The sequence below is a fragment of the Dermochelys coriacea genome, chromosome 1 (genome assembly GCF_009764565.3).
Source record: "Dermochelys coriacea isolate rDerCor1 chromosome 1, rDerCor1.pri.v4, whole genome shotgun sequence".
Taxonomy (NCBI): Eukaryota; Metazoa; Chordata; order Testudines; family Dermochelyidae; genus Dermochelys; species Dermochelys coriacea.
The window spans coordinates 274,583,696-274,609,449 of record NC_050068.2 but is presented as its reverse complement, the minus strand read 5'-3'; the positions used below and the strand labels follow the sequence as shown (position 1 = coordinate 274,609,449).

The 25,754-nt window shown below is 37.4% G+C and overlaps 3 protein-coding genes across 5 annotated transcripts in view; 1 reads left to right on the top strand and 2 right to left on the bottom strand.

Annotated features, from left to right (window-relative positions):
* Positions 1-22,794, top strand: part of C1H12orf29 (chromosome 1 C12orf29 homolog) — a 34,383-nt gene extending 11,589 nt beyond the window's left edge. For 2 of the 3 annotated variants that reach the window (XM_038401732.2, XM_038401723.2), the window contains 4 exons: positions 810-926; positions 2,039-2,236; positions 3,973-4,142; positions 5,606-7,375. In XM_038401732.2, the coding sequence (XP_038257660.1) occupies positions 810-926; positions 2,039-2,236; positions 3,973-4,142; positions 5,606-5,794 (674 nt within the window). In that variant the 3' untranslated portion in view covers positions 5,795-7,375. Of the gene's footprint in view, positions 1-809; positions 927-2,038; positions 2,237-3,972; positions 4,143-5,605; positions 7,376-19,191 lie in introns of those variants that run through there. The other variant, XM_043492555.1, reaches the window with a different exon arrangement.
* The window catches only part of CEP290 (centrosomal protein 290), a 103,233-nt gene continuing 84,019 nt past the window's right edge, over positions 6,541-25,754 (bottom strand). Inside the window, 10 exon segments of the mRNA XM_043492570.1 lie at positions 6,541-7,345; positions 8,278-8,366; positions 9,691-9,794; positions 9,931-10,004; positions 15,757-15,898; positions 17,543-17,715; positions 18,181-18,303; positions 18,836-19,000; positions 20,488-20,574; positions 21,661-21,795. Of these exon segments, the coding sequence (XP_043348505.1) occupies positions 7,157-7,345; positions 8,278-8,366; positions 9,691-9,794; positions 9,931-10,004; positions 15,757-15,898; positions 17,543-17,715; positions 18,181-18,303; positions 18,836-19,000; positions 20,488-20,574; positions 21,661-21,795 (1,281 nt within the window). The 3' untranslated portion in view covers positions 6,541-7,156.
* LOC122455835 lies at positions 22,960-25,753 on the bottom strand. The gene is made up of 2 exons (XM_043492564.1): positions 24,955-25,753; positions 22,960-23,947 (listed from the first exon to the last, which is right to left on the bottom strand). Exons 1-2 carry the CDS (start codon positions 24,973-24,975, stop codon positions 23,216-23,218), a joined length of 753 nt encoding a protein of 250 aa, XP_043348499.1. The 5' UTR covers positions 24,976-25,753; the 3' UTR covers positions 22,960-23,215.

Below are 25,754 nucleotides of genomic sequence, written 5' to 3'. Positions count from 1 at the left end.
TCCCATTGTCCCTGGGAGGAGGAACTCATTGTCAGCGGATATGTCTACACTGCAGTTAGACATCCGTGGCTGGCCCCTGGGACTTAACCCATGAGTCGAGTGGTCAGGGTCCACCTTGCTTTTGGACCCTCTCTCTGTTCTGCTCTGAGGTTCCTTGCCTGTTTTTTCCTCGCTGGAGTCATGGTTGCCTTGGTTGGTAGGGACCGCACCTCCCTAACCAGCTTGTAGCACCAGGACCTAACAGAGTTAGAGATGGAAGGCTGAGTGCAAGCTGGGCACAAGTCACTGTCTGAGTCTCAGGAGACTGCCTCAGTTATAGAGCACTAGTTGGAGGAACAAGCAGGGAGACAATGTAGTGGTGGTTCAGGGAGGGTTGAACTCCCAAAGGGTTAACTGACTCAGGGAGGGGGAGGAATTCTGAGCAAAGAAATTAAAATAGAGGTAGAAAGGGCAGGAGCAAAAGAACTTCTGCTGAAGTGGCAGAGAATCTGGCAGCAAGCAGGAACAGAGGTGTTCTGGCCAGACTGTTCAGTGCTAAGAGGCTGCTCTGCCTCCGTGAGCTGCAGAGAAGAGAGCAGCCCCAGAAGTCCAGGATTGTGGGAATGAAATGGAAATTCTTTGCCTAAATATCTTAGTAGACCAAATTAGTTAAAAAAACAAAAATTGAACAAAAAACAACAACAAAAGATTAGACCTCGTGCTGGTACGCTTCTTATATCAGATTATTTGAATGATTACTTTGAAAGAAGGTCAAATAGAATTAGCTAAAATTTTGTCACAAAATAAATATTTAACATTTTTATTTTTAGAATTTATTTGGAATATTGAAGAAGACTTCAGACCTGTCCCAGAATGCTGGATTCCAGCAAAGGAAATCCAGCAATTGAGTGGAAACCCTTTGCCCGATGAAAACGGACACATTCCAGGTATATACTATACAGTCTGGTTTAAAGAAAAGGGGATTTTTCTCTACTTCTAAAGTGGATTAGAATTAGACCCAGAGTTAAATACCCACAGAACAGGACTCGGAGTGGCACCAGATCCTGCCAGAACAACAGATGCAAAACCTGAAGACGCATCTCCACTGCTACAATGATCAACGCCACACCTTTCAAGATTCATTGATCCTACACATGCCTACCCCAAGATATGGTGTACCTCATCCAGAGCACTAACTGCCTGAATAACAACTGTGGGGGTGAAACCAATCACTATGCGCTCTAATGATCTCGCACCTGTGGATTAACCCTTTTCACAAAGTGATCACTCTATATCTGACCTTATCCGTCCCTCATCCTCAAAGGAAACCTGCACAACACTTTCAAATGATAGGCCTGGGAGCTTAAATTCATTACTCTGCTAGACACTAAAAATGTGGACTGAACAGAGATGCTGGATTTATGGCTTATTACAACACTAACCCCCTCTCTTTGTCCTATGACTAGAGAGGGGTTAACGGGCCACTCTGCCTTGAATGATCCCTTACAATTTGTGCAAACTGCTTATGCTAAACAATCTGTTCCACCTTGAATTTTGCTGTGACACTGGGAGTACCTTTCCCAGACCTGAAAAAAACTCTGTATAGCTCAAAAGCTTGTCTCTCTCACCAACAGAAGTTGGTCTAATAAAAGATATTACCTCACCGACCTTGCCTCTCTAATATCCTGGGACTGGTATGGCTACAACTACATTGCATAGCACCATAGTCAGAAAATTCCTTTCTAACATGTCATTTACTCACTGTTCAGTCGTGCTTTGTTCTGCTGTCATAGAAATTTTTTTTTTCCTGTGGCATTTGGCCACACTGATTTGCAAAGCTTTGAGCCAAAAGACACAGTTGTTCCTGTTAAATTCCTTTGACACATTTCTTTGAGGTACAATGTAACTTTGTCCTTGGGATAAGTTTTTCCTTGTAAAAATATAATTAGGTATGTAGCTCTTCATATTAGTAGAATGCTATAGTTTATAGCTACTTTCTAATGCATGTACAGCTTTTAATGTGCCTTGACAAGAAGTAAAATGGAATGTTTTTTCATAGGTTGGGTGCCAGTGGAGAAAAATAGCAAACAATATCGCTGGCACTCATCTGTTGTTAATTATGAGGCAGAAATAGCCCTTATATTGAAGTGCCATGCAGATGATCCTGGACGTTTGGAAATCAGTTCCGTGCCATTATCAGATCTTTTGGAACAAACCCTGGAGCTTATTGGAACTAATATTAATGCAAATCCATATGGTAAGCATAGCATATGTTGTTGTTTAACACTCATTAATACCTTAAATATTTTACAAAAAGAAAAGGAGTACTTGTGGCACCTTAGAGACTAACAAATTTATTTGAGCATAAGCTTTCGTGAGCTACAGCTCACTTCATCAGATGCATTCAGTGGAAAATACACCAAAACACTTTTAAACACTTTTAAAAATATTTAATCCTATTATAAATGCTGGAGGTGAAGCAGTGTTTGGGGTGGAGCTGACAGCTCGTGACCTCTCTATGTAATAACCTCGTGACCCCCTGAAGGGTCACAATCTCCAGTTTGAGAACCCCTGGTATAACTCTCTCTTTAAAAAAGAAAATAAGGGGATAACTACAGTAGTGCCCAAAGGGTGGAGTTTAGAGATATTTTTAGATACTTCAGCGATTGGTAGTTTCCACACAATGCATACAGTCTTTTTAACTATCTCCTTCTCCCCTCCCAACCTGCTGCATGTAATTCCAAAGGGTTGCCACTAAGGGTATGTCTTCACTACCCACTGGATCGGTGAGCTGCGATCGATCCAGTGGGGATTGATTTATCATGTCTAGATGTGATACATCGACGCGAGAAGCACAGGCAGAGCCAACAGGGGAGTGGCAGCAGTCGACTCACTGCGGTGAAGACACCACAGTCAGTTGATTTAAGTATGTCAACTTCAGCTATGTTATTCATGTAGCTGAAGTTGCGTAACTTAGATGGATCCCCCCGCCTAGTGTAGACCGGGGCTGAGATACTTTTCTTCTCCTCCATGCAAGACTACAGCTATGTCTTCACTGCAAACAATAGCTGCGTTTTTACAATTTAGCTAAATTGAGACAGTACAGTAGTTTGTTACCTCTGCGTAGCTAGTCACGTTAATCTCTGTGCCTTCCACATGGGTTGACCTTAGTTATATTCAGGTAAAAACTACCCGGGCTATGTGTTCACTATGATTTTACATCAAGATAGCTATCATAATGCAAAAACACATTTTTTTTCTTTTTCTTTTTGTGAAGACATAACCTTGAACTAGCAGGGACAATGTTTGCTCCACTTTCCAAAGCCAGTCAGTGATTTTAATAAGAGGCCTCCACAAAAAAAATTCCCTTTGGGTGGAGGCAAACTGCTGCTGCAGTGAAGTTGGATGAATGACTGGGGCATATACATCTGTTTTCCAATTAAACAGACCTCTTTTCTCAGAACCAAAGAGTGGTGCAGCACCACTTGGGAAACAAACATTAAATTGCACTTCATTGGACATTTTTTATTTTAAAAAATGCATTGCGCATATACATAGAACAAAATGTATCGCCTCCGATATATAATTGTGTGCTGAAGGGCTTTGGGGGGAGAGGCTGGTGCTCTTCTTTGAAGACTTTTTTTTTTTTTTAAACACCTGCTATTTGGTGCAATTTTTTATGTTCCAAAAGCAAAACTTTATTCTTCAGTAGCATTTTTATGAACTCCTAACCTTACTTATGTACGCCAAGGATGACTTCATATTATAAAATATCTTGGAAATATTTTTGATCTCAGCTACAACAAGGTTATGACATTCTTTTAATAAAATCAGTATTTTAAGACATCACTGTGCGATAGTTTACTGACAGGCAAAAAGACCAGGCCCATGCACAGTGGAACTTATTTCCTTTTGATCCTTCAAATCATTCTTGAATCTTTTATAACGCAGTGTGACTACATGATTTAACAGGTTCATTTTTTTTATATAAAGGATTAGGAAGTAAGAAGCACCCTGTCCATCTTCTTGTACCGCATGGAGCATTTGAAATAAAGAATCCACCTATGCTGAAGCACAGTGATATATTATCTTGGTTTGAAAGCTGCAGAGAGGGTAAAATTGAAGGAATTGTATGGCACTGTAATGATGGACATTTAATCAAGGTAACTATTTAGAATGTCATGAGTGAATCTGCACTCCCCAAAACTTAAAAAAAAAACAAACAAAAAACACTTTTGCAGAAGAAACACTTCAAGGACAAAACTACTAGTGTAAAAGGCACAATGGATTAAAACACAATATGCACTGCTGCTTCTAATTGGGTGAGAATCAGTTTAGCTACTTTGTGAGATCATGTTTCAAATTAGCACTTGACAGCTTTGATCAGCTCCTCATGAGCCCAGTGTGATAATTTTCAACATAAACTGTGAGTTAGGCACTAGTCACCTATCTTTGTTCCCAGTACAGCTTCTTACCCAGTTTCTTTCCGGGGGCAGGAGGGCTCCGGCACTCGACATGCCACTTCTCGTTGTAGCCAAAACACGTGGCTCTCTTGCCTAGCAGCTGTATCTTTTTGTAACTGCTGTGTGATGTAGTTTTTCAAACCATGTTGGACTCCTTAAATACTTACGGTATTTATTATCTGTTATAAAGACAAATTAACCTCAAAATTGCTATAGTCATTTATGCTGATGAAGGTAAATCCACCTGGCATTATCCTATACATTGCTTTCCATGGTACTTTCAGTAAACGTTCCACCCCCCTTCAGTGTCTCTAAAATGGATGCCAATAAGAGCACACAAATGTCTTAGCATAATGGCAAATATTCAGTAATAGTGTATAAAAACTCCTGCTTCCATCCTAAATAAATTATGCCAGTAGTTTGAACAGTTAATTGAAAACAGACAAAATAATGGATGATGACTGTATTGTCTTCTCCCGTGGAGAATTAAGACAATTAAGGCTTGCTTTTTTTTTAAAAAAAATTCTCAAAAAAACCCCAAAAACCCTAAATTAATTTGCTTTTTATTTGTGGATCAGTGGCTTGAAGCCATGCACACCTGTATTAGAACGGACATGTGCAAGCACTCAAAGAAGAACAGTTCCTTATAAAACAAGGGATCACTTTATAATAATCAAAATGAGCTGGCATTGTTTCTGTAAGAATGGTCTTCAAACTGTGGTTTGTGGAGGACTACGTAGTGATGTAGTCTGCTTCTTTTCACATTCACCTGCTAAATCACATTAAAATGACAGCCAAAAAAATACAACCCTGTCCTAGTTTTCATCACAGCAGTTGGAATTGTTGCTACCTACTTTTGAGATCCCTGTCCCCCTGCTTTTCTTTACTTGGTCTGAATTCCTGCTGCTGTCTAAAACAAGTTGTCATACTTCAGCTGTAGGAAAGTTAGTAGTTTGAAGTGGTATATGGCAAACTTCCAGAAGCAATTTGACATAAGTTTCACACACTGTGTACAAGAACTATGAGCTTTGTAAGTGATATGCCAAAACCGTGACGTCAGTGACCAAAGCAGCTAGCTGTTGAGATACCAGTGATGGATATTTGTAATAAGTAGTTGAATGTATGAGGATGTTTACACTGATCTCCTGTTTCTCTCTTCTTAGCTCCATCGACATCATCTTGGTATGTGCTGGCCAATTCCAGAGACATATCTGAATTCTCAACCAGTTGTCATTGCTGTTAATGGGACCAAATATGACTGTGATTTTGAACCAAAATGTTTGTTTAACCATTTTTCAAAGCTGGATGGGCAAAGGTTCAGTAGACTCAAAGATATAAAGTTTGATGTTTAAAGAGAAAAAAGAATCTTGTCACATGTACGATTGTACCTTCTTCCGCTTTGCCTACAATATAAGTGGATATTTTTGCAAATAATTGTGGCATAGGTAGCTCTGTAGCTACAATGCAAATGATTGGGATAAATATTATCAATAATATGAAGCAAAAGCAGTAAAGGCAAATCCAAATCCAAAATGGATCTCCCTCTCTTAGATTTCAGCACATTTGCTGTTTTGGTTTTGAAAGACCCTTAAATGTTGAAGCTGTTAGGGCTAAGAGGAGGACAGTGTTTAATGGTAGCTGATTCCAGGGGCTTGTATAGCGAAGCAGATAGTGATGGTTTTAAAAACAGAAAAGTCAGCTAACTTTTAGAGTTTCTGAATTTTTACAGCCTGCAGTTTATTCTGAAGTCAAACTGCAACTCAAACATTCTCATGTTTAGGCTCCAGACTTGGGGCCCAATGCATTCTACTATATCAGTGAAGTAACACAGATTTAAATCAGTAACTGAGACCATAATCAGGCCCTACATTTTAAAAAAAAGTTTAAAATTGTGACAATTTTTTTTTATTTAAACATTCCACACTATTTGTATTCCCCCCTGCCATGCTGCAGTAGTGTGCTAGGGCTTGAAAACCAAGTAGTGAAATTGTTTACATTATCCAATCTCTTGGGACAAACTGGGGTTTTTCTTGTTAATAAACTAGCATAAATAGTAAAAAGTAAACTCGTTTTAATTATTTTGAAAAGATAGTCCATAACAGTTTAGAAAATAACTTTATCAAGAGCAGCATGTAAAGTAATGTTTCAAACTTAGAAAAATAGACAATACAAATTGTGTATTCTCACACTTTGGTTCTATTTACATCTGTGCTCTGCATGTACCAAACATCTACCAACACTAGATCTATACAAATATTGACAGTTTCCAAATGAAATTAAATTAGCTTTACATCTTAGTACAAAAAAAGTTCATTGCCTTGCTGAAGTATTACAACTCTTTCTGTTATGCAGCAGGTCTGGCTTTGAAGTCAAGGGCTTCACCCCAGGATTGCTGAAATCCTTTGATCTCCCCTGCTGTCATTTCTGAACTAAAGCATAAAATATGCAAAGCAAGGGGGGAGGTAATAAGACAGGTTTTCACATTGATTGCTAGATCTACTGGATCTGAAGCACTAATGACAAGATTTTAGTAACTTTTCTGAAAAGTCTGCTGCTTCTCTCTCTCTCTAGTGTCAAACTATTATAACTTCAATGAAGCTGGCCCTAATTCACAATGGTGAGAAATTAGAATCAGGCTTGCATATAAGTGGTATTACATATAACAGCCTACTGACTGAATTTGTGTGTTAGTTCTTAAAATACTTAACATGGATTTAATCAATAGACACGTTGGCTGGAATATCCACTTGAACACCAAACTGTTCAGAAAGCTTCTTTAATTTCTCCTCCAAGATAATATTTTTTTTTACTTCTTCATTGTAGTTGTATTTCAGATCCTCAATTTCTTCAAAAAAGGAAGGGTCAAAGTTATCCAGTTCTCTTTTCAGTTGTTTGATTTCTTCCTAATAAAAGAATTGAATATTACCAACTTACTACAATTCAAGATTCTACATTCTGTTTTTGTGTCAAGGTATATATAAAAGGCCTAAATGACAACATTAATTGTGTGCCTTTTCCTTCATGAGATATTTTAAAAGCTTGCTTTGATTTGTGCACTCTGAAAGTAAAGATACAGGTTATCATTTATATACCTTAGTACCTAATTGCACCTGCAAGTCAGGTGCTTTGGTATATGAAAAAAGAAGTGAGGTTAAAAGTTTAGTACCTACCATATGTCAAAACAAATGTTTACAGTGAGACTGGAGTGCTTTGTAAAATTAATCACACAGTCAGTACAGCATAATTGCATACTGTCATAAGAGGAAAGAGATCTTGGGGAAACACAGTGCTGTGCTTCTAAACAATATATTCTTCTGACCCTAGCTTTAGGGCCTGAGTCTCAAGGTCCCAGTGCATTCTGTTCTGGATTTCTCCTTAACAGTTTAAAGAGAGCATAACTTCCCTTCCTCCCTTTTTATTTGATCCTCTCAGTGGCCCCATCAAAGTTGTGAACTAAACATGCAGCTGTAAGAAGATTCTGGTTGCAGTTTGAGTCATTTTGTAAAAGTGGATGGGGCAAAGGAGTGGCAGTTACTGGCTACTGAAACATTTGGGGAGTGTGGGGGTAGAGGGAAGCGGGGTGCAACAAGCTGGTAGAGTGGTTCAGTATTTTTAACAATAGCAATTTCCATCTGTCGTGCACTACACGCATGAATCCATAAAGTAGGGATGTACTATAAACTTGTTTTTGGAGAGTTTGTACTTTAAAAGTCATAAGTCTGGCCATTATATAAGACCTCAACTAATGGGTGGATGTAATCTTGTTTCCTAGCTATCCATTAGTTCATAAGATAAGTGAACAATATCACTGTGGTGGTATCCATACGCTACTCACTGTAAGTTGCTGTTTTTCCAGATCTGAGGCTTGCAGCTGTGTCTGGAGATCTACTACATCTACCATTAGCTTGTCAATTCTGCCTTTCTCTAAAAAAAATAATCTTATGTTATGAAAAGGACAAGCTAGATTACTAAATTCAAGATACTGCAAATCAATTAATGTTTAACCTATTCATAACTATTATATTTAATAAGCAATACATAGTGGAGAACATTAAACCCAGTTACCCAATCTTGCAATGTCAAAAAGTCATCCCCAACACTATTCTGGTAGCTCCATCTACTTCACAACATAAGCTCTCAATGAAAAATATTAAATGGCTAGTCTTTGTTGTGAAGCAAATGTTTTGATTGACTGAGTGCAGTGCTATCCTAATGAGTCTGCCTGAAACATAGCTCTGAGAGGTTTGACATGCCCCATTTTTTAAAAATTAAGTCTTATTAACCTTCATTCCTGATAAGTTTAAAGACCAATGTTGTTAATTTCACTCTGACAGCTGAATGTTTCTGCTGAACGTTTTTTTTTTTTTTTTTAAATCCAGTGTGGCTGGCTGTGCTAGACTGTTAAATACAGAAGAAAGCAATTATGTCATTTACTCCACTGCATTTTCCAATCAAAAATGCTCTTACCACTTCTCTTGAGAGACTATTCCAAAACTAAATAGATTTTACCATTATTGAGTTTCTATACCTAATTGTTTTAAAATTTAATCCAGCTATTTCTAATTATACCACAGTGCTCAGAGTGAATCACGAGGGAAGGGGCAGCAGCTGTAAGGAAGGGGGAGCTATGGTAAATGTTCTTTAGATCAAAGGTGCTTTTTAAAATTAATTTAATAGCATAGTTCCACTGTTACGCCCCCATTCATAGTCTCTGTCCTGACACTTGTTATGTGGTTACAAGTAGTACTAAGTAGCTGTAAACTTGCTAGTGGATAGCCTAAACCATGATTTCTGGTAGCAGCTGTATAATACATATGCCACTGAAAACATGCAAAACCAGTGTTGCAATAGTTGTCAAACAATTATCTGCTTCTAGTGTGCACAGAATCCTGATGTGTGCATCAGGAAACTATGTACGTTTTCAAAAAGGAAAGGTATTCTCTTCAGCAACTGCTGTTAACATAATCACAAAATTACCATAAAATATCCTTTTCTGAAGATAAAAATATATTTGTAAAGGATCTAGCTTTTTCGCAAGTATTTCTTTTACAACAGAGTACCTGCAGCTTTACATAGGTGCTCAAAAATTGAAGGCCTTATTGTGTTCTTACTTACACTAGTTTTACACTGGTGTAATTTAATTTACTGTTACAGAATGACTCCCAACTCTCACTAGTGTAGTAAATGAGAGCAGCTCCAGCCCAAATTACTGAAAAATCCTTATACTTTGGATACTGAAAATGGCTACCGGCTGCAGAGCCTTTGCTTGCATTGGTGCCTGTTTGATGTCGGTAAGCTTCCACCTGGTGAGCTAGTTCTGCTTTTTCCTTCTCCAGTCGATTACTGGTTAATCTGCAAGACAATTAATTTGAAATATTGTGAAGAGTAAAAATTGCTCTGGGTATTCATATCTAAGAACGTCTTATTCTCATTTCTGTACATAGTGGAGCGGGGGTTCATATTTTAGGGATGATTCTTGGTACTTTACCTGAGAAGCTGAAGCTCTCTGGCAAGGCCTTGCTCCGTGCTAGCACCTTCAGGAAAGTGTTTGAGAAGCTCAATCTTAGGTTTAAAAAAAGTATAAGGAAAATGAGAACATTTTACATTTGAAAACAATACCTATAGTTACATTTACTAACTCAAAGCAACTCAACTTGAGAATACCATAGCTAAAGTAATACAGGGAAAGAAAAAAACAGAAGCCTAGTAGCAGAGAGAACTGTAGTATTAATCTTAGAGAAAAGGTAAACTGAACTTTTAATTGGACAAACATAAATTGCAATATAAAAACTTTCAGATGCACCTTTGTATCTGGTAAGGACCTGGTAAGTCCTATAAAGCGTCTAAAGTTATCTATAAGCCTATTATAGTAAATATGAATTAGTGCTTCAACTGCCTTGTAGGAAGGAAAAGAAAATACAGTGTAGTCTAAATAAAGATCAAGGGCCAGATTTACTAAGGTATTTATATGCATAAAGATGCAGATAGACACCTAATGGGATTTACAAAAGTGTCAAAATGTCACCTAACCTCCTTAGGTGCTTTTTGAAAGTCCCACTAGGTGTCTGTCTGCATCTCTAGATGCCTAAATACCTTTAAGTTTGGCCCTAAGGACCTGATTATATATATATATATATATATATATATAAACAAATATATATATATAAACAAAAATAAAAATTAAATTAAGGTAAAATATTTTAATCTCTATGAATTCCACTATTTTAAAGAATTAACTTTTGAATTGTTTGAAGGTGATCATAACTAACATTTTTTAAGCAATAAAAGCAGAGGACCTGATAATGTGATCCTTATTTTTGTTAGAAAAAATTACTTATGAGTAAAGGTTGTAGGATCAGGCCCATAGTCAGTAGTTGAGGAATTAGTGTCCTTTATCCTCACATACTTTTCTCTCTCAGAGGTTTTGGAGAAGGGAAGTGGTCAGGAGTCAGAAGTTTCAGAGTAGCAGCCGTGTTAGTCTGTATTCGCAAAAAGAAAAGGAGTACTTGTGGCACCTTAGAGACTAACAAATTTATTAGAGCATAAGCTTTCGTGAGCTGTAGCTCACGAAAGCTTATGCTCTAATAAATTTGTTAGTCTCTAAGGTGCCACAAGTACTCCTTTTCTTTTAGGAGTCAGAAGGAGTTTTGAGCGTTATCAAATATGGAAGAAAGCAAAATAGAGGTGGCAGTGGGTATGGGCAGCAATCAGTTAAAACAAGGCATTCAAAGAATCAGTCATATCAAACAGCACAACTGGCAAATCACCTAGATAAATGCAGTCAAATAATTAATTAGTTAAAAATATGGTAGTCAGTTGAAAACAATGGAAGATAAATGGGAACTTATCAGTCCAAATATAATGATCAGTCCAATAGGGGGACTATACAGAGAAGGCAAGAATTCTGGGACAAAGTGGATGCACTCCCTTCAAGCTTTGATCCTGGATAGGCTAGATGCAGCTGAATGGAACCTTCCTGTGGCAGCTCGGGGCTTGCACAATATGGCCCTAGCAAGAGCTCTGGCTATGTGGCATGGTTCGCTACTGGTGGCAGGTCAGAGGGAAATAGGCTCGGTGAGGTGACTACTATATTATTTGAGTGAGCCCTAAGATTTTCTTGGCATGGGAAGCCTGCAAGAGAGTAGGAGTGCTGGATACACACACTGATCCAAAGAGACAGATACATCAAAGAGTTTCTCCCTTTCTTGAGATCCTTCAGACAGGATTAATAATTCTTTACTCTCAAAGTGCTGTTCGTCTGTAGATCTCAAGGTGCTTTACAAAGCAAGCCAAGTTGTATTATCCGAATTTTACAGAGGGGCAAACTGAAGTTGGAGATAGAAAGTGACTTGCTCAATATCAAACAGCAGGTAAGTGGTAAAGACAGGACGTGAACTCGGTTCTCTAGATTCAAGATATGTCTACGTTTACAGCATCATGTAGAGTACAGACACTGCACATACAGCTAGCATGGGTACAAATAGCAGTACTGATGGGAAGGCATGGATTAGGTGAGTAGAATACCCTTGCTTAGTCTGATAAAGTTTAGGATTTAGATTGCGTGTTTACTTTTTATTTCTTAGGTATAAAGGTCAGAGATGGTTACATAACACTTCCAATCATTTAAAAATCTATCTTTCTGTAGTGAATCAACTTATTTTAATGTTTAATCTTAACAAGTGAGTTTGTCCTAAGCGCTTGGAGGAGTCTGCTGAGATTACAAAGGCTGGTGCATGTCCACTATCCTTTGATAAAATGGCAAACTAATTAATAAGCTTGTGTTGTTCAAGAGGGTCTTGAGCAGTGTAATATTTCTGGGGTGCAAGGCTGCGTCTGGTGGGAATTTGCTGATGCTTCCCTGTGTACAGTTCATGAGTGGCTTGGTGAGCACTCATGCAGCTTAACTGGGTGTGTCTCTGCATGTTATTGGCTGAGTGATAACAGTACCTGGATGGGTTTGCTGCTTGTCACTAGCATAGCATTGGAAGAGACAGTCCTCTCTGAAGAGTTAAGGGGGCACAGGGTCCCACAGTTCCAGATTTTACCCTGGAAGTCTGTCACAGACGTAGAGCTATATGTATAGTGCCTGTACTATATATTTCTTTAAGTGTAGGTACAGCCTCCATCTTGTGTTCTATCCTTTGCATCACAGTGTATTCTTGACCTAAGTCACTGGGACATTTTGTCAGGGGCAGGGTATGAATGGAATGTTCAAAGGGAAGCATTTATACATGGGAATAGGTGGTGAGTTAGTACACTGTGAGGCCTAGCTCACACTCTACCTTACTATCAGATTAAAACACAGAGCTTGGGGAATTTTGCCAGTTTCTCTCCAATGAACTAAGGTCCAAGAATGAGAATTCTGTGCAGATGGTACCTTTCAAGGATGAAATGGTCAATAGGAGAGAGTTTAGAGGTAGTATTTTAATTAAGCAAAACTTTCAAATCAATATTTCCTAAATAAAGCCTTTTTCTTTCTGTACTAGATATGTTATGAATACAGTGGTTTGTATTTCAATTAGAATAGTTTTATTCCAATTAGGACATTTTAATGTACATGCTCCTCAAATGAACTGTAATAGTCAATGATCTCATATACTTTTGGTTTTTGTACTGGGTATTTTAATCTATTGTTGGCTTGCCAAAGTGTTTATTCTTAATCACGTCCACAATTTCTGTTCTGCTGATATAGAGTTATGCTTGATGAAGGACAGCTGCAAACTTTATTTGAGACACACAAATAAATTGCAAAGTGTCTTGCTCCAGACTGATAATAAAAACTGCGAAGTTTACATACAGATCTCTGCTGATTTTGCCCCAGCCCAGTGTTCAGATTACTGACACATATTCAAAAACTATAGCAAAGAAGAAAATAGCACTTAAACTTTAAAAATTACTCAAAATAAGTCACAGTTCTATGCATTCTGACAAACTTTTGATTCCTCACATAGTGCTGGAGAAATGGCATATACATATTAAAACCAAGACAAGCCTGGGGCTAATCTTGGCGAATACAGTCCTGGGGCTAATTACTCTGGGACATTTAAAAGAACTCTGTGTCAAGATTAGTGGGCCAAAAATTTGACCCAACTTTTTTTTTTAAAACATATGATTGTAAAGTTTTTATTAATTTATATTTTTCAAAATATTAAATATACTTATAAGCATCTTTATGTGTTTCATATACAGAATATAACATTAAACAGTTACAAGTGAAATGATAAAATGTCAAACTGAAAACCTTCCTCATATACTGTGTGGGAATCCACCCTCTGAACCAACCCATGAAAGCAAAAGTCTGAATAAGGAGACAGTTCTTGCACTATGCTCAGAAAGTCAAAGTCAACAAACAGCTTCTATTGCATGAGTTAGAAGGAAATTTTAAGGCATATTAAAACATCCATACCTACAGCACAGCACTTATGAACAATACTACAGTGATAAATGTTTAGACATGTACAGTGGAGGAAAATCTACCTCTGATTAACTCCATTTTAACATAAGTAAATGGGAAACAAAGTTGAGAGTTCATATCAGAAATTTAGGGTAAATTACATTATAGGGATTATCCCAATATTAAGCTTTATTAACTAAGGAAAAAGAAAAGGAGTACTTGTGGCACCTTAGAGACTAACAAATTTATTAGAGCATAAGCTTTCGTGAGCTACAGCTCACTTCATCGGATGCATTTGGTGGAAAAAACAGAGGAGAGATTTATATACACACACACAGAGAACATGAAACAATGGGTTTATCATACACACTGTAAGGAGAGTGATCACTTAAGATAAGCCATCACCAGCAGCAGGGGGGGAAAAGGAGGAAAACCTTTCATGGTGACAAGCAAGGTAGGCTAATTCCAGCAGTTAACAAGAATATCAGAGGAACAGTGGGGGGTGGGGTGGGAGGGAGAAATACCATGGGGAAATACAGGTTTCAGAGTAGCAGCCGTGTTAGTCTGTATTCGCAAAAAGAAAAGGAGTACTTGTGGCACCTTAGAGACTAACAAATTTATTAGAGCATAAGCTTTCGTGAGCTACAGCTCACTTCATCGGATGAAGTGAGCTGTAGCTCACGAAAGCTTATGCTCTAATAAATTTGTTAGTCTCTAAGGTGCCACAAGTACTCCTTTTCTTCATGGGGAAATAGTTTTACTTTGTGTAATGACTCATCCATTCCCAGTCTCTATTCAAGCCATTTCCAGCATTTAACAAGAACATCTGAGGAACAGTGGGGAGTGGGGTGGGGGAAGAAATAACATGGGGAAATAGTTTTACTTTATGTAATGACCCATCCACTCCCAGTCTCTATTCAAGCGTAAGTTAATTGTATCCAGTTTGCAATTTAATTCCAATTCAGCAGTCTCTCGTTGGAGTCTGTTTTTGAAGCTTTTTTGTTGAAGTATAGCCACTTTTAGGTCTGTGATCGAGTAACCAGAGAGATTGAAGTGTTCTCCAACTGGTTTTTGAATGTTATAAATAATGGACACAAATCAGACGTCAAGAATTATAACATTCAAAAACCAGTTGGAGAACACTTCAATCTCTCTGGTTACTCGATCACAGACCTAAGAGTGGCTATACTTCAACAAAAAGCTTCAAAAACAGACTCCAACGAGAGACTGCTGAATTGGAATTAATTTGCAAACTGGATACAATTAATTTAGGCTTGAATAGAGACTGGGAATGGATGAGTCATTACACAAAGTAAAACTATTTCCCCATGGTATTTCTCCCTCCCACCCCACCCCCCACTGTTCCTCTGATATTCTTGTTAACTGCTGGAATTAGCCTACCTTGCTTGTCACCATGAAAGGTTTTCCTCCTTTTCCCCCCCTGCTGCTGGTGATGGCTTATCTTAAGTGATCACTCTCCTTACAGTGTGTATGATAAACCCATTGTTTCATGTTCTCTGTGTGTGTGTATATAAATCTCTCCTCTGTTTTTTCCACCAAATGCATCCGAAGAAGTGAGCTGTAGCTCACGAAAGCTTATGCTCTAATAAATTTGTTAGTCTCTAAGGTGCCACAAGTACTCCTTTTCTTCATGGGGAAATAGTTTTACTTTGTGTAATGACTCATCCATTCCCAGTCTCTATTCAAGCCTAAGTTAATTGTAACCAAGGAAATTCACTGTTAAGGTTAAATTTAAAAGAAATCCAAACATGCTTAAGTATGGAAATGTATAGTTCGGGTATGCAAATAATGAAACACACTATAACAACAAACCTATAGACGTGTACAAGGGAAGAAAAATCTGCCTTTTATTATTATAGATAGGATAAATTTGTCACCATTAGGCTACGTTTTACTCACCTGTTCCTTTAAGTCTTGTGTGTGTTTTTCAATGTTGTGTTCACGCTCTGTTGCCTCCTGCAGTCGCTGTTTAAGATCAGTAATGCTTTGATTTTTTTTGGCAACATCAGTTTCCAGTTCTTTCATTTTAGTTTCATACATCCTGAAAACAGGAAAGAAAATTAAGGCCATTCTGCAAATACTATGCCTAGTCCAGAAACCATTTTTTCCCCATCCTGCAAACTCGACACACAGTCCAAACGATTAAACGCAAAAACTAACCCTTTGAAAAACAAAGATGGTGACCCTAATAGAAAGCGTGCATGTGTGTGTGCTCTAAAAATAGAATGCTGCCAAGCAGCAGGACAGGCTAGTCACACTGAGTATCTATGTATGGTCTCGAACGGGTACTTAGGGTGTACCCATCACCCTGTCTGTGCCACCGCAATTCCACTCTATTTTTAGCCCATTAGCTCAATGAAAGCTAGCATGAGTATGTCTCCTTGAGCTGGGAATCATACCCCCAGTTCCAAGTGCAGACATACCCTTAATGTTTTAGAGTTCTAGTGCAGAGACACTTATTTAGATAGGCTATCAAAGTTTTGGGAAAATAACAGCCCTGTTTGTAAATAACTTGTACAGAGCATAAGAAAGGGTGTTTGCTTTGATTTTCAAGGGAACAGTTGAGGAACATGATATGTTGCAGTTTATATGAAATTCATCAACATTAAATTACTTGCTACAATAAGAGTAAATCTAGTGTCAAATAACTCATAGGAGAAAAGATCCACAAGGCACGATTTATTAAGTGAATTGACTGTAGAAGAATGGAAGTTACATGAATACTGTTGAGCAATTAATACAACTTACCACAGTGTGTGGAAAACAAACTTTCCTTCAATATTAGCTAAGAAAGTGTTCTTTATTATGCATTTTTTCTGGGAAAATATATTTACTGTGGCGAATACAAAGGGAATTTGATGCTTTAAAATCAGAGTAACCCTTTCCCATCCACTACAGGTAAAAAAATTGACTGGCTCCAGGCCCAACTGTTTACTGAAAACATTATCTGGGAAAGGTAGGCAGAAGGGTCTGTGTATATTACCTTCTGTCTACTCCAATCCTTTGTAGGATGCATGGGGTTCATCTACCATCACACTCCTGGTGTGAGGAAGGGGCTCCTTCCTCCTCTCAGACTATTGTTTTGTTGAGTTATTTTGTGATGGTGTAATTTTGAAGCAGCATCACCCCTCTCTTTATACCTCTTCCCATTCACCATCACCACCAGAGTGCTATTAACAAGGCAAAGTCTGAGAAATTCAGGTCATAGACCTTTCAACACTTCTCTGGGTGACTGTTGTTTGATCAGTTGTGGAGGAATTTGCCTTCATGGTAGGATGCTAAGGAGCTTGCTTATCATGTTCAGCAAATAACACAAAATTATTCTTCAAAGCCCAGTTACAATATTCTGTAATAGTACAGGGCAGAATCTGGAAGGTAATCTCGTCAGTTTAGCAATCCAGCATTTTGAAGCTGCAAGGGAGGGTTCATTCTCAGACAGGAAAAACAGTTTCTGGAGCAGCAGAAACTAACAGGGTTTATGGACTGAGGACGCTACATGTCTGCTGGATCTGGGTTAGAAGTTTGTATATTGAACATATGTAATATAGTAAATTTGTCAATGTTTGCTATGAGGTCAGTAAGAAATGCTTTAGAAAAGGAACTGAGAACTATGATCATGAAAATATTCATTTAAAAATACTTAAAGAAAACAAATAATTTTGCCTATTTTATTCCCAGTTCCTACCTTGTTACAACAATTGATTTCCAGCTTTTGCTGTCAGCTCCTTCGAGTTGTGGACCTCTGCTTTCAGCAAAGTTTAACCTCTTAACAGTGTCCTCCAGTTCCACAGTCAACTTCTCATTTATTATCTCTATGTTATTCTTTGCTATTCGTAGCTTCTCTGCAGTGTCAGCCTCCTGTTGTCCAATGAGGCACAAAATTATATACATTGTGGCAAAGTGCCTTCATGCTTCTTTTATCCAAAATGCAGAACCTCACGCAGCACTGAACGCTATAACATTACACTCAGAAATTGGATCAGTACTGATTCAGAAGGAAGAGTGCCACATACTAGATCATAAACACTATTTCCAATAGCATCTGGGTATTTCTTGGAGGTCGCCCATCCAAGACACTGACTTTAGTCAATTCTGCTTAGCCTTTGTGATCTAAAAGGACTACAGCACAAATTGGTACGGTATCAAGAATATCATGAATACTATCTGTTATGTATTTAGGAATCCCATCAAAATAGTATCTGAGCATGTACAGAACTGTAAATTCAATATTTAATATGTATACTTCCAGCCAAATTAAAAGAAAAGATGCTTAATATAACCAACAATTTGCTCAAATGGCTGGATGTTATCCTATAACCGTACTTTTTTCAGCTCTTTACGTAGTCTCTCATTTTCAGCAATGATTTTTTCCATGCCTCTGGTTTTTGATTCATAACGCATACTCAGCTGGCCACCCAGATGAAGTTTCATTTTTTCCATTTCAGACTAAATATTAAACAAAAAACAAAACAAAATATGTATTTACACAACTTGGCATCTTTCGTGTTCTCATTTTGAATGTTACAGTTATCTAGCACATGCAGGTCCCAATTCAGCAAAGCACTTTAGCACGTTTATGTCTATACCTCAAATACATTAAAAGATATTTTGAATATCAAAATTTCCCTTAGAAATTTATCTCTGTCACAATAACTTGCATTACATTAAAATTCACATTTTGCTTTACAAGTTACTCATATAATTATGAAAGAATACAAAACATCTATTTTGTTTGGCGGGTTTAGTACTTTGTGGAGGAAGTGCATATGTAAAGCTTTGCTTCTGTGTAGTACAAAGTTCACATTTGTGATTTTTTTTTTTAACTGAAGCAAATTTTTGTGCCAAATGTCAATAGGTTTGATTATATGCACTACTGAAGTTATTTATGTTTTAGGTGAAACACTATTATTCATCAGTTTTCCTAATTAATTTACATACAAGTGGCTACACAAAACAATAACGAATGATAAATCAGTACCTTTAACCTCTCATTTTCAAGTTCAAGGCTAGCTAGTCTCTCATTAGAGACAACTCCTGGGGCCTTTTTCAGATCTTCGTTTTCTCTCTGCACTTTCTCTACAACCTTTTTCATCAAACCAATGGTTTTTTCTAATTCTGGAACGGTCTTTCCACTTCTACCAGACTACAAAGAAAAGACAGGGGAAAGAAAAGAAAAAGAAAAAAAAAGCATAATAAAGTAAACGCTTGAAATTTTAAGTGAGATATCAAATATGTCTGAAGTCTTTTTTTTTTAATCGCTTTGTTGTAAACACACAAAATATGGTAACTATAGTTTGGGATTATAGTTCTGAATCTGAAATTTGTTACCTGCAGGTGGAGGACACAAAGGAGCCCCACTGAAGTCAACAGGCACACATGAAGTCTGTCCATGAACAACAAATTGCATGATTGGGGATCTAAATTTTTGTGTTATTAAAAGAACCGACACAACATTTATATATTTGGTATGTAAATACATTGTGCTATGAAAATTCTGCATTTATACATCCATATTAGCACAGTTCCACTATGCTAATTCCTTTGGAATGCAACACCTGGCCAAGCAAATATGAAGAACTGCATTTCAGTGGATTATCTACTCCCCTTCCTACTTTATTAATATTTTATTAATACAGGAAAAAAGAGGGAAGGGGAAAAGACTCTATCCACAGTAAACTCCAATGTACAATCACTTCAGTAAATTAAGAGAATTTCACTGCTACTTTCCTCTTCTCCAGTAAAGGAGGAGGCAGACCTTGTTGCTGCTGAAGTCAAGAAGTGAAGAAACAGTGGCATAATGTAGGAGGTCAAAGGAAAGTGGGGAATCCTGTTATGGCTCTCTGCAGCACTATGCTGACTCCTCTTTACTTCTTGGGAAGCCCAGGGAGCAACAATTGTGGAGGCAGCACACTTCACTCCCTGTACAGTGTAAGAGCCACAAGTGTGGCTCTTACAGTGTTTGCATCTTGTAAGTGTCTCACTTGTGGTTTCATGAGATGTTGGCAATGGAGGAGTAATGTTTCTGCTGCAGTATTTGTTTTCTGGTCTTCTGAGGAATGAAGAAGGGTTTACTTCACACCATTACTCTTGCAGTGTACTTGTATTAATGTACTGGTGAGAACGGAATTGAAGACTGCATCAATCACTAAGATAGGCTTGAGGTAAACTGAAGGTCCACTTATGTAAACCTCTTGTATATTAAAAAAACAAAATATTTCTCTAGCAACGGGTCCCACTTTCTAACAACCTAATCCCATTTGGTTAGCTCTATCAAAAGATTTTCAAATACATTACTAAATATAATTTGCATACACTTATGGCTACATTCTCATATTGGTGAAGAGATAGTTTTGCAGGTAACTGTTAATCCAGGTGGCAGACCACAGACCTGATCCTGCAAAGATTTAAGTATGTGAGAAACTTTACTAACAGTAATAGCCAATTGACTAATATCTTGGTTCTTTGATTAAAGTACCAAGATAATAAAAAAAGGAGAGGTAACCAAGTGTAAAAACTAACATTTCCCATCTTCTTTTCCTTGATGATAAACATTTCAGTTGTAATTAAACCTTACTAGTAATCTTATTTCAATCATTTAATTATTCTGAAAAACACTGTAGCATTACTCACCCCTCTAACACTGCCTAGCTTGCGCTCGGCTTCTGCTTTCTCTTTTTTGAGAAGCTCACACATTTCTTTCAAGTCACCTACTTGGTCCTAAAGAATACAAATAATAACCATTTTATTTAAGCTTTACTCAATTAACAGGTGAATTTAAACTTTTTTAAATTTCAAAATTTCCATCTTCAGTTAGTTTACTTTGAAAAACATGAAACAAAACCAACAAATAAATTCCCCCTTGCCATATAATTCATCACTTGCTACTAACCACCCAGGTTACAAAACCCATGCCCTCTAAATTTGCCCCCATATTTTATTCTTTAATCAAAACATTAAATAATGTTGGTATGCTGCTGGTCTTCCATATTAAGTGCATTATAAAGATCTTAAAAAAAAAACCAAACAAAAAAATTATTAGAGAGAGTATGTGAGAGTTCTGTATGTTTTCTCATAATCTAGATTCTTAGGGTACAGCACAATCTAGCTTCAACTAATATTTTATAATTTAGGAATAATTAAAAAAATAATAATATATACACCTTTGTTGATGTTTTCCCAAATTTCCCAGGAAAACTCTACCCTAGTAGAAGACATGTCAATCTGAAATTGGATTGGTTTTTTGGGCGACGGAGTGGGGCATAAATTGGAAAAGGGCCAGTTTGAAAATAGGGACTGTAATGGGAAGCTGGCTTCAACTACACTATGGAACAGCTACTACACCACTCCATAACTTATAACATAAAGGGACAAATTTAAAAGGGACCTCTTACCCAGGCATATTTAATTATTAATTTTTAAAATTTTCAAACATTTATGTATGATAAACTGCAGGTACATATTTAGGTCCCTACAATGGGCAGGACTCTGCACATACACAACTTCATTGACTTTCAAGTGCCTCTCTGAGGGTGCAGGGTTCTACCCTTATGGTACTTATTACAGGACAGGGGCTTTAGAGTCCTCAGCTGTAAGTAGATATGTTTACTTGAAAGACTAGGCCTTACAAGTGGCTTCTGAAATCTGCCCCCAGTGTATTTGGTTTTCTATATATTTACATCAAATGTATATAGTATGTATGGAATACGTATTAGTACAACAGAGTTCACAGAAGTTCGGGGTTTTTTAAATGTACATTTACATTCTCAATGAGCCTTTAAAATGTCTTGTATGCTAAAAAAATACCTTTAATCTTGGCAGATCTTTATTAGCCTGCTCTATCTGGAATCTTAGTTCAACATTTTCAGATGATAATCTCAAATTTTCTTTCTGAAGCTCCTGTTGTCTTTGACATTGATCATCTGATCCTATTCCTGATGTCTTAAGAAAGGGAAGGAGCAGAATGAAATATTATTAAATGTTGAGGTATTAATCCTTACATTATTTACACTGGATAAAGATCAATAATCTGGGCAATAACATTACATTCCATATTGAAACAAAGTGTTTATGCAGCAAGATACCTTCTTATAGAGTTCTCCCATCAGTATTTTTTTACCACATTAAAGTTAAAAAAGCAGATAGAAAAAGCTAATGTGGACCTTTGATTCAACTTCTTCCTTAAATTCCTTTATGAATATTTTAAAAAATTGCTTTAATTAAGTGAAGTGAAGGTATAAAACAGTATAAACTTCTGTTTGGCAAAAATAAACGCTGATTTTTGAAATCTCAAAATTCCAGTGTTCTAAACGAGGCTACTGTACTTGTGAATAGCATCTATTTTAGAGCCACCTTCTGATACATTTAGTCACATTGATAGCACTTCACACTATAATCAGTCCCCCCCTGAAGTCAGATCATTCAGACTCAAGTGTATCTCAACAGGAAAAGGGTATCTGAATCTGGTCCCTAGCAATACCTAGCTCTTGTACATCACTTTTCATCTATAGATCTTAATAAAGGAGGCAAGCATTATTATCCGTATTTTCACAAAGGGGAAACAGACACAGAGGTGAAGTGATTTGCCTAAGGTCACCCAGAGCATCAGTGGCAGAGCCAAGAATAGAAGCCAGGTCCTTTGAGTACCAGTCCACTGCTGTGACTACTCGACCGTTCTGTAACTATCCATCTAGGTATTCTGTATCAAATTAATTACCACAGAATCTGAGCACTGAGTAAGATGAACAAATGCAATAATTAATAAAAGAAACATGTAATTATTCCTAGTATACTTTTACAGAGACTCAACTTTGAAACAGCTATAAATTGTCACTAGCCAAGAGGCTCTGTTAGCATAATTTATGCAAAGTTAGTCTCAGAAGAAAAAGAAAAATCCCAAGAACCTTTTCTCTTTTTCAACAGGACCAAACTGCTTGGATTTAAAAAAAAAAAAAAAAAAACTAAAAAAATCTGAACAGGGAAACAAAAAACTCCACACTGGGCCCAATTCTGCAAATATGTGCAAAGAACTTACTCTCACAAGATTACAACATGAGTAGAGATAAGGCGGTAAAAACTAAGGATGGTTTCCCTTGAAATAAATATAAAATAAAAACAGAAACCTGCAAAAATAAAATAAAGAAACGCTGATAATTCCACAAATAATTAGAATTAATGAACTAAGTATCACCAATAAAAACATGGGGGAATAAAGTAACTGCCTCACTAGTAAAATATATTCTCTCTAATAAATATAAAAGATATTGTCACAACACACACTGCTAAAGAAGCACAAAACAGGAAGATAATAATAAGCTAAATACGTATCAGGAAACAAAGTATTCTACAATAAATATTTTAGTCAATATAATTTATACATACAAACAATGCAGCTAATAGGGAAGTGAAGGATTAAAGGACTGCTATAGTGCCAAACCTGGGGCATTTCACAAAGACCTGGGGTTGGTTCAGTCCCCTCTGTATCAGGTTGGTGATTTCCACTTGTATCTTCTTCAGTGTGTTTATCCACTCTATTATTCATTTTTAAATTTTCTGGCTCATAACCATTAGGTTGATTAGAAGGCTCCCCTGAATCAGACTGATTGCAGCTCATTGCATCAGCACAAGATTCTGCTCTACTTCCTTCATTGTCATCAATTGATTGCTTGCATACTTTTTGCTTCCCTTCTTTCTCTCCATCATGTTCTTCATTAACTTCACCCTCTTCAGGGCCTGTTACTTTTTCTTGGTCATCACTGATACCCTCTTCATCCGCTTCAGTTTTCAGAGAGCTATTCCTTTTGCCTTTTGATCCTACCCTAGAATTATTTGAATTTGCATGTTTTTCATAATGTTCAGATTCCTGTTCTGGAGTTAATTCAGTAATTGCATCTCCAGCAACCTGATGGCATTGATCAGTAATGTTTGCACCCTCATCTATTCCATTGCCATCTGTAATACTAATAGTGGGTTGGTGTTTTACTTTGCTCTTACTTGAAGCAGTTTTCTTCGATAGATATTTCAAATGCTTGTATTTACTGACATTGTTAGCAAAAGAGGAATTAATCAATGCAGCTGTATCACATGCAGCACTCTGTTTGAAGCAGAAGAAAAGAGTAATAAAGCATGAAAAGAAAAGAGGTAGACAGTAAAAGCAATAAGACAGCAACCTATATATAACATCATGTACACTTGTGGTAGGTTTAACAGAATCAGATCATTTGACATTAGGAATATAGAGAACCCTGTGTGTAAGAGACAGTGTAGCCAAAACCAAGCTCATTATCTCCTCCCCAATTTTCCATGCTGTGGACAACATAGCATCCTCCCAGTCTCTCAGTCTCACACAAAGCTGGATAATCTTTGACTCCTTGTCTTCTCCCTACACATTTAGGGTGTTAACAATAGTGCTGTTTCTATTTGCAGAACATTTAAAAGAGCTGGAGCTTCTTCTCTATCCTAAAGACTAAAAATACTCGTTTATGCTTGGTCAGTATGTCACAGACATGCCCAAGCATGCGCTGTCAGGTGCATTACATCTGTGTCCAACCATTTTCTTGATATTACACGGACAGGGGTCTTATGTGGTCTCTGCCGAAAGCAAAGAACTACCTGATTGTCATGTTTATTACAAGATGTTTGTATGGTAAGCAATTTTAGAGTGATATAACCTGTATTGTGTTCCAAATCTGTTGAGAGTGAAACCTAATCACCTGAGGAGGTGGAGTCTGACAGCAGACTCAAGCAATATAAGAAAAATGAACATTCATGGAGACAGCCTGTGGTTACTGTCAGGACTAGATGCAGGCTGGAGATTTGCAAAGACAAATGAACCCCAAGAGAGTTCTGAGAAGAGAGGGCCCTCTTGGTTAAGAGACAACAGCCTACTGTAAAAGAGCAGGAGAAACGGCCCTAGTGGTTATCCATTATAGGAAAAAACTGATATCAGGAAGGAGAGGTCTTATGAACGGTGAATCCCAGCTTTATGGGCTGGACAAGACTGAAAGACTGACCACTGGATGCGAAATACCTTATTTAGACAGGAAAGTAACTTGTTAATAAGTATAGACTACAGATTGTGTTTTTTGTTTTTACTTTTACCTGTAAGGAGAGGTTACTCATCTTGTGCAATAGCTGGAATTCTTCAAGACGTGTCTGTAGGGGTGCTCCTCTTCAGGTGCAAACCTAACAGAGGGAGGGCTGCAGCCACTCCGCCCTTTATGCCCTTACAAGGAAGCACAGGGCACATGTACCGCCCTGGCAGACATTGCTATTAAAAAAAAAAAATCTGATCTTGTGCATGAGGTGCATGCACACGAACAGTGGGATCCACACTGATACACATTCAAAGAAGAATAATTTATTTCCTACAGCCACAGCCAGCTTTGTATCTTCTTCCATGCTGTGCTCTAAACTGTCCTCCATCTTATTGTGCCAGTTCCCTGTTCTATTCAAAACCAAATCCCTCCTAAACAAGCATTTCTGTGAGGCTCCAAACACTAGCCAATGCTAGGTAATAAATAATGAAAGGCAAAAAAAAAAACCCCCTACACTAAGCCAAGACCTTCTTCTGAGTCTCCCAGTGTGTCTTGCCTTTATATGTCTTTTAGACTGTAAGACCTTTGAGGTAGGGAGTGTCTGTCCTCTTTGCTTATAGCACTAAGCACATCTTTCTTCCTTCTAACCACATAATGTTTATGAAAAACAGTAATACATTTTAGTTCTTTGAATTAAAAAAAAATGCTAAACATTATTGCCATAAGGTTAATAAAGGAGAAAAAAGTTAATTTTTTCAGATGCTATCCTGGATGATTGCAACCTGAAACAAAATGGACCAAATACTGCAGAATAATAGATGCATGATAAATATGTCTTTGAGTAGGAGATGCATTCAATTTGGT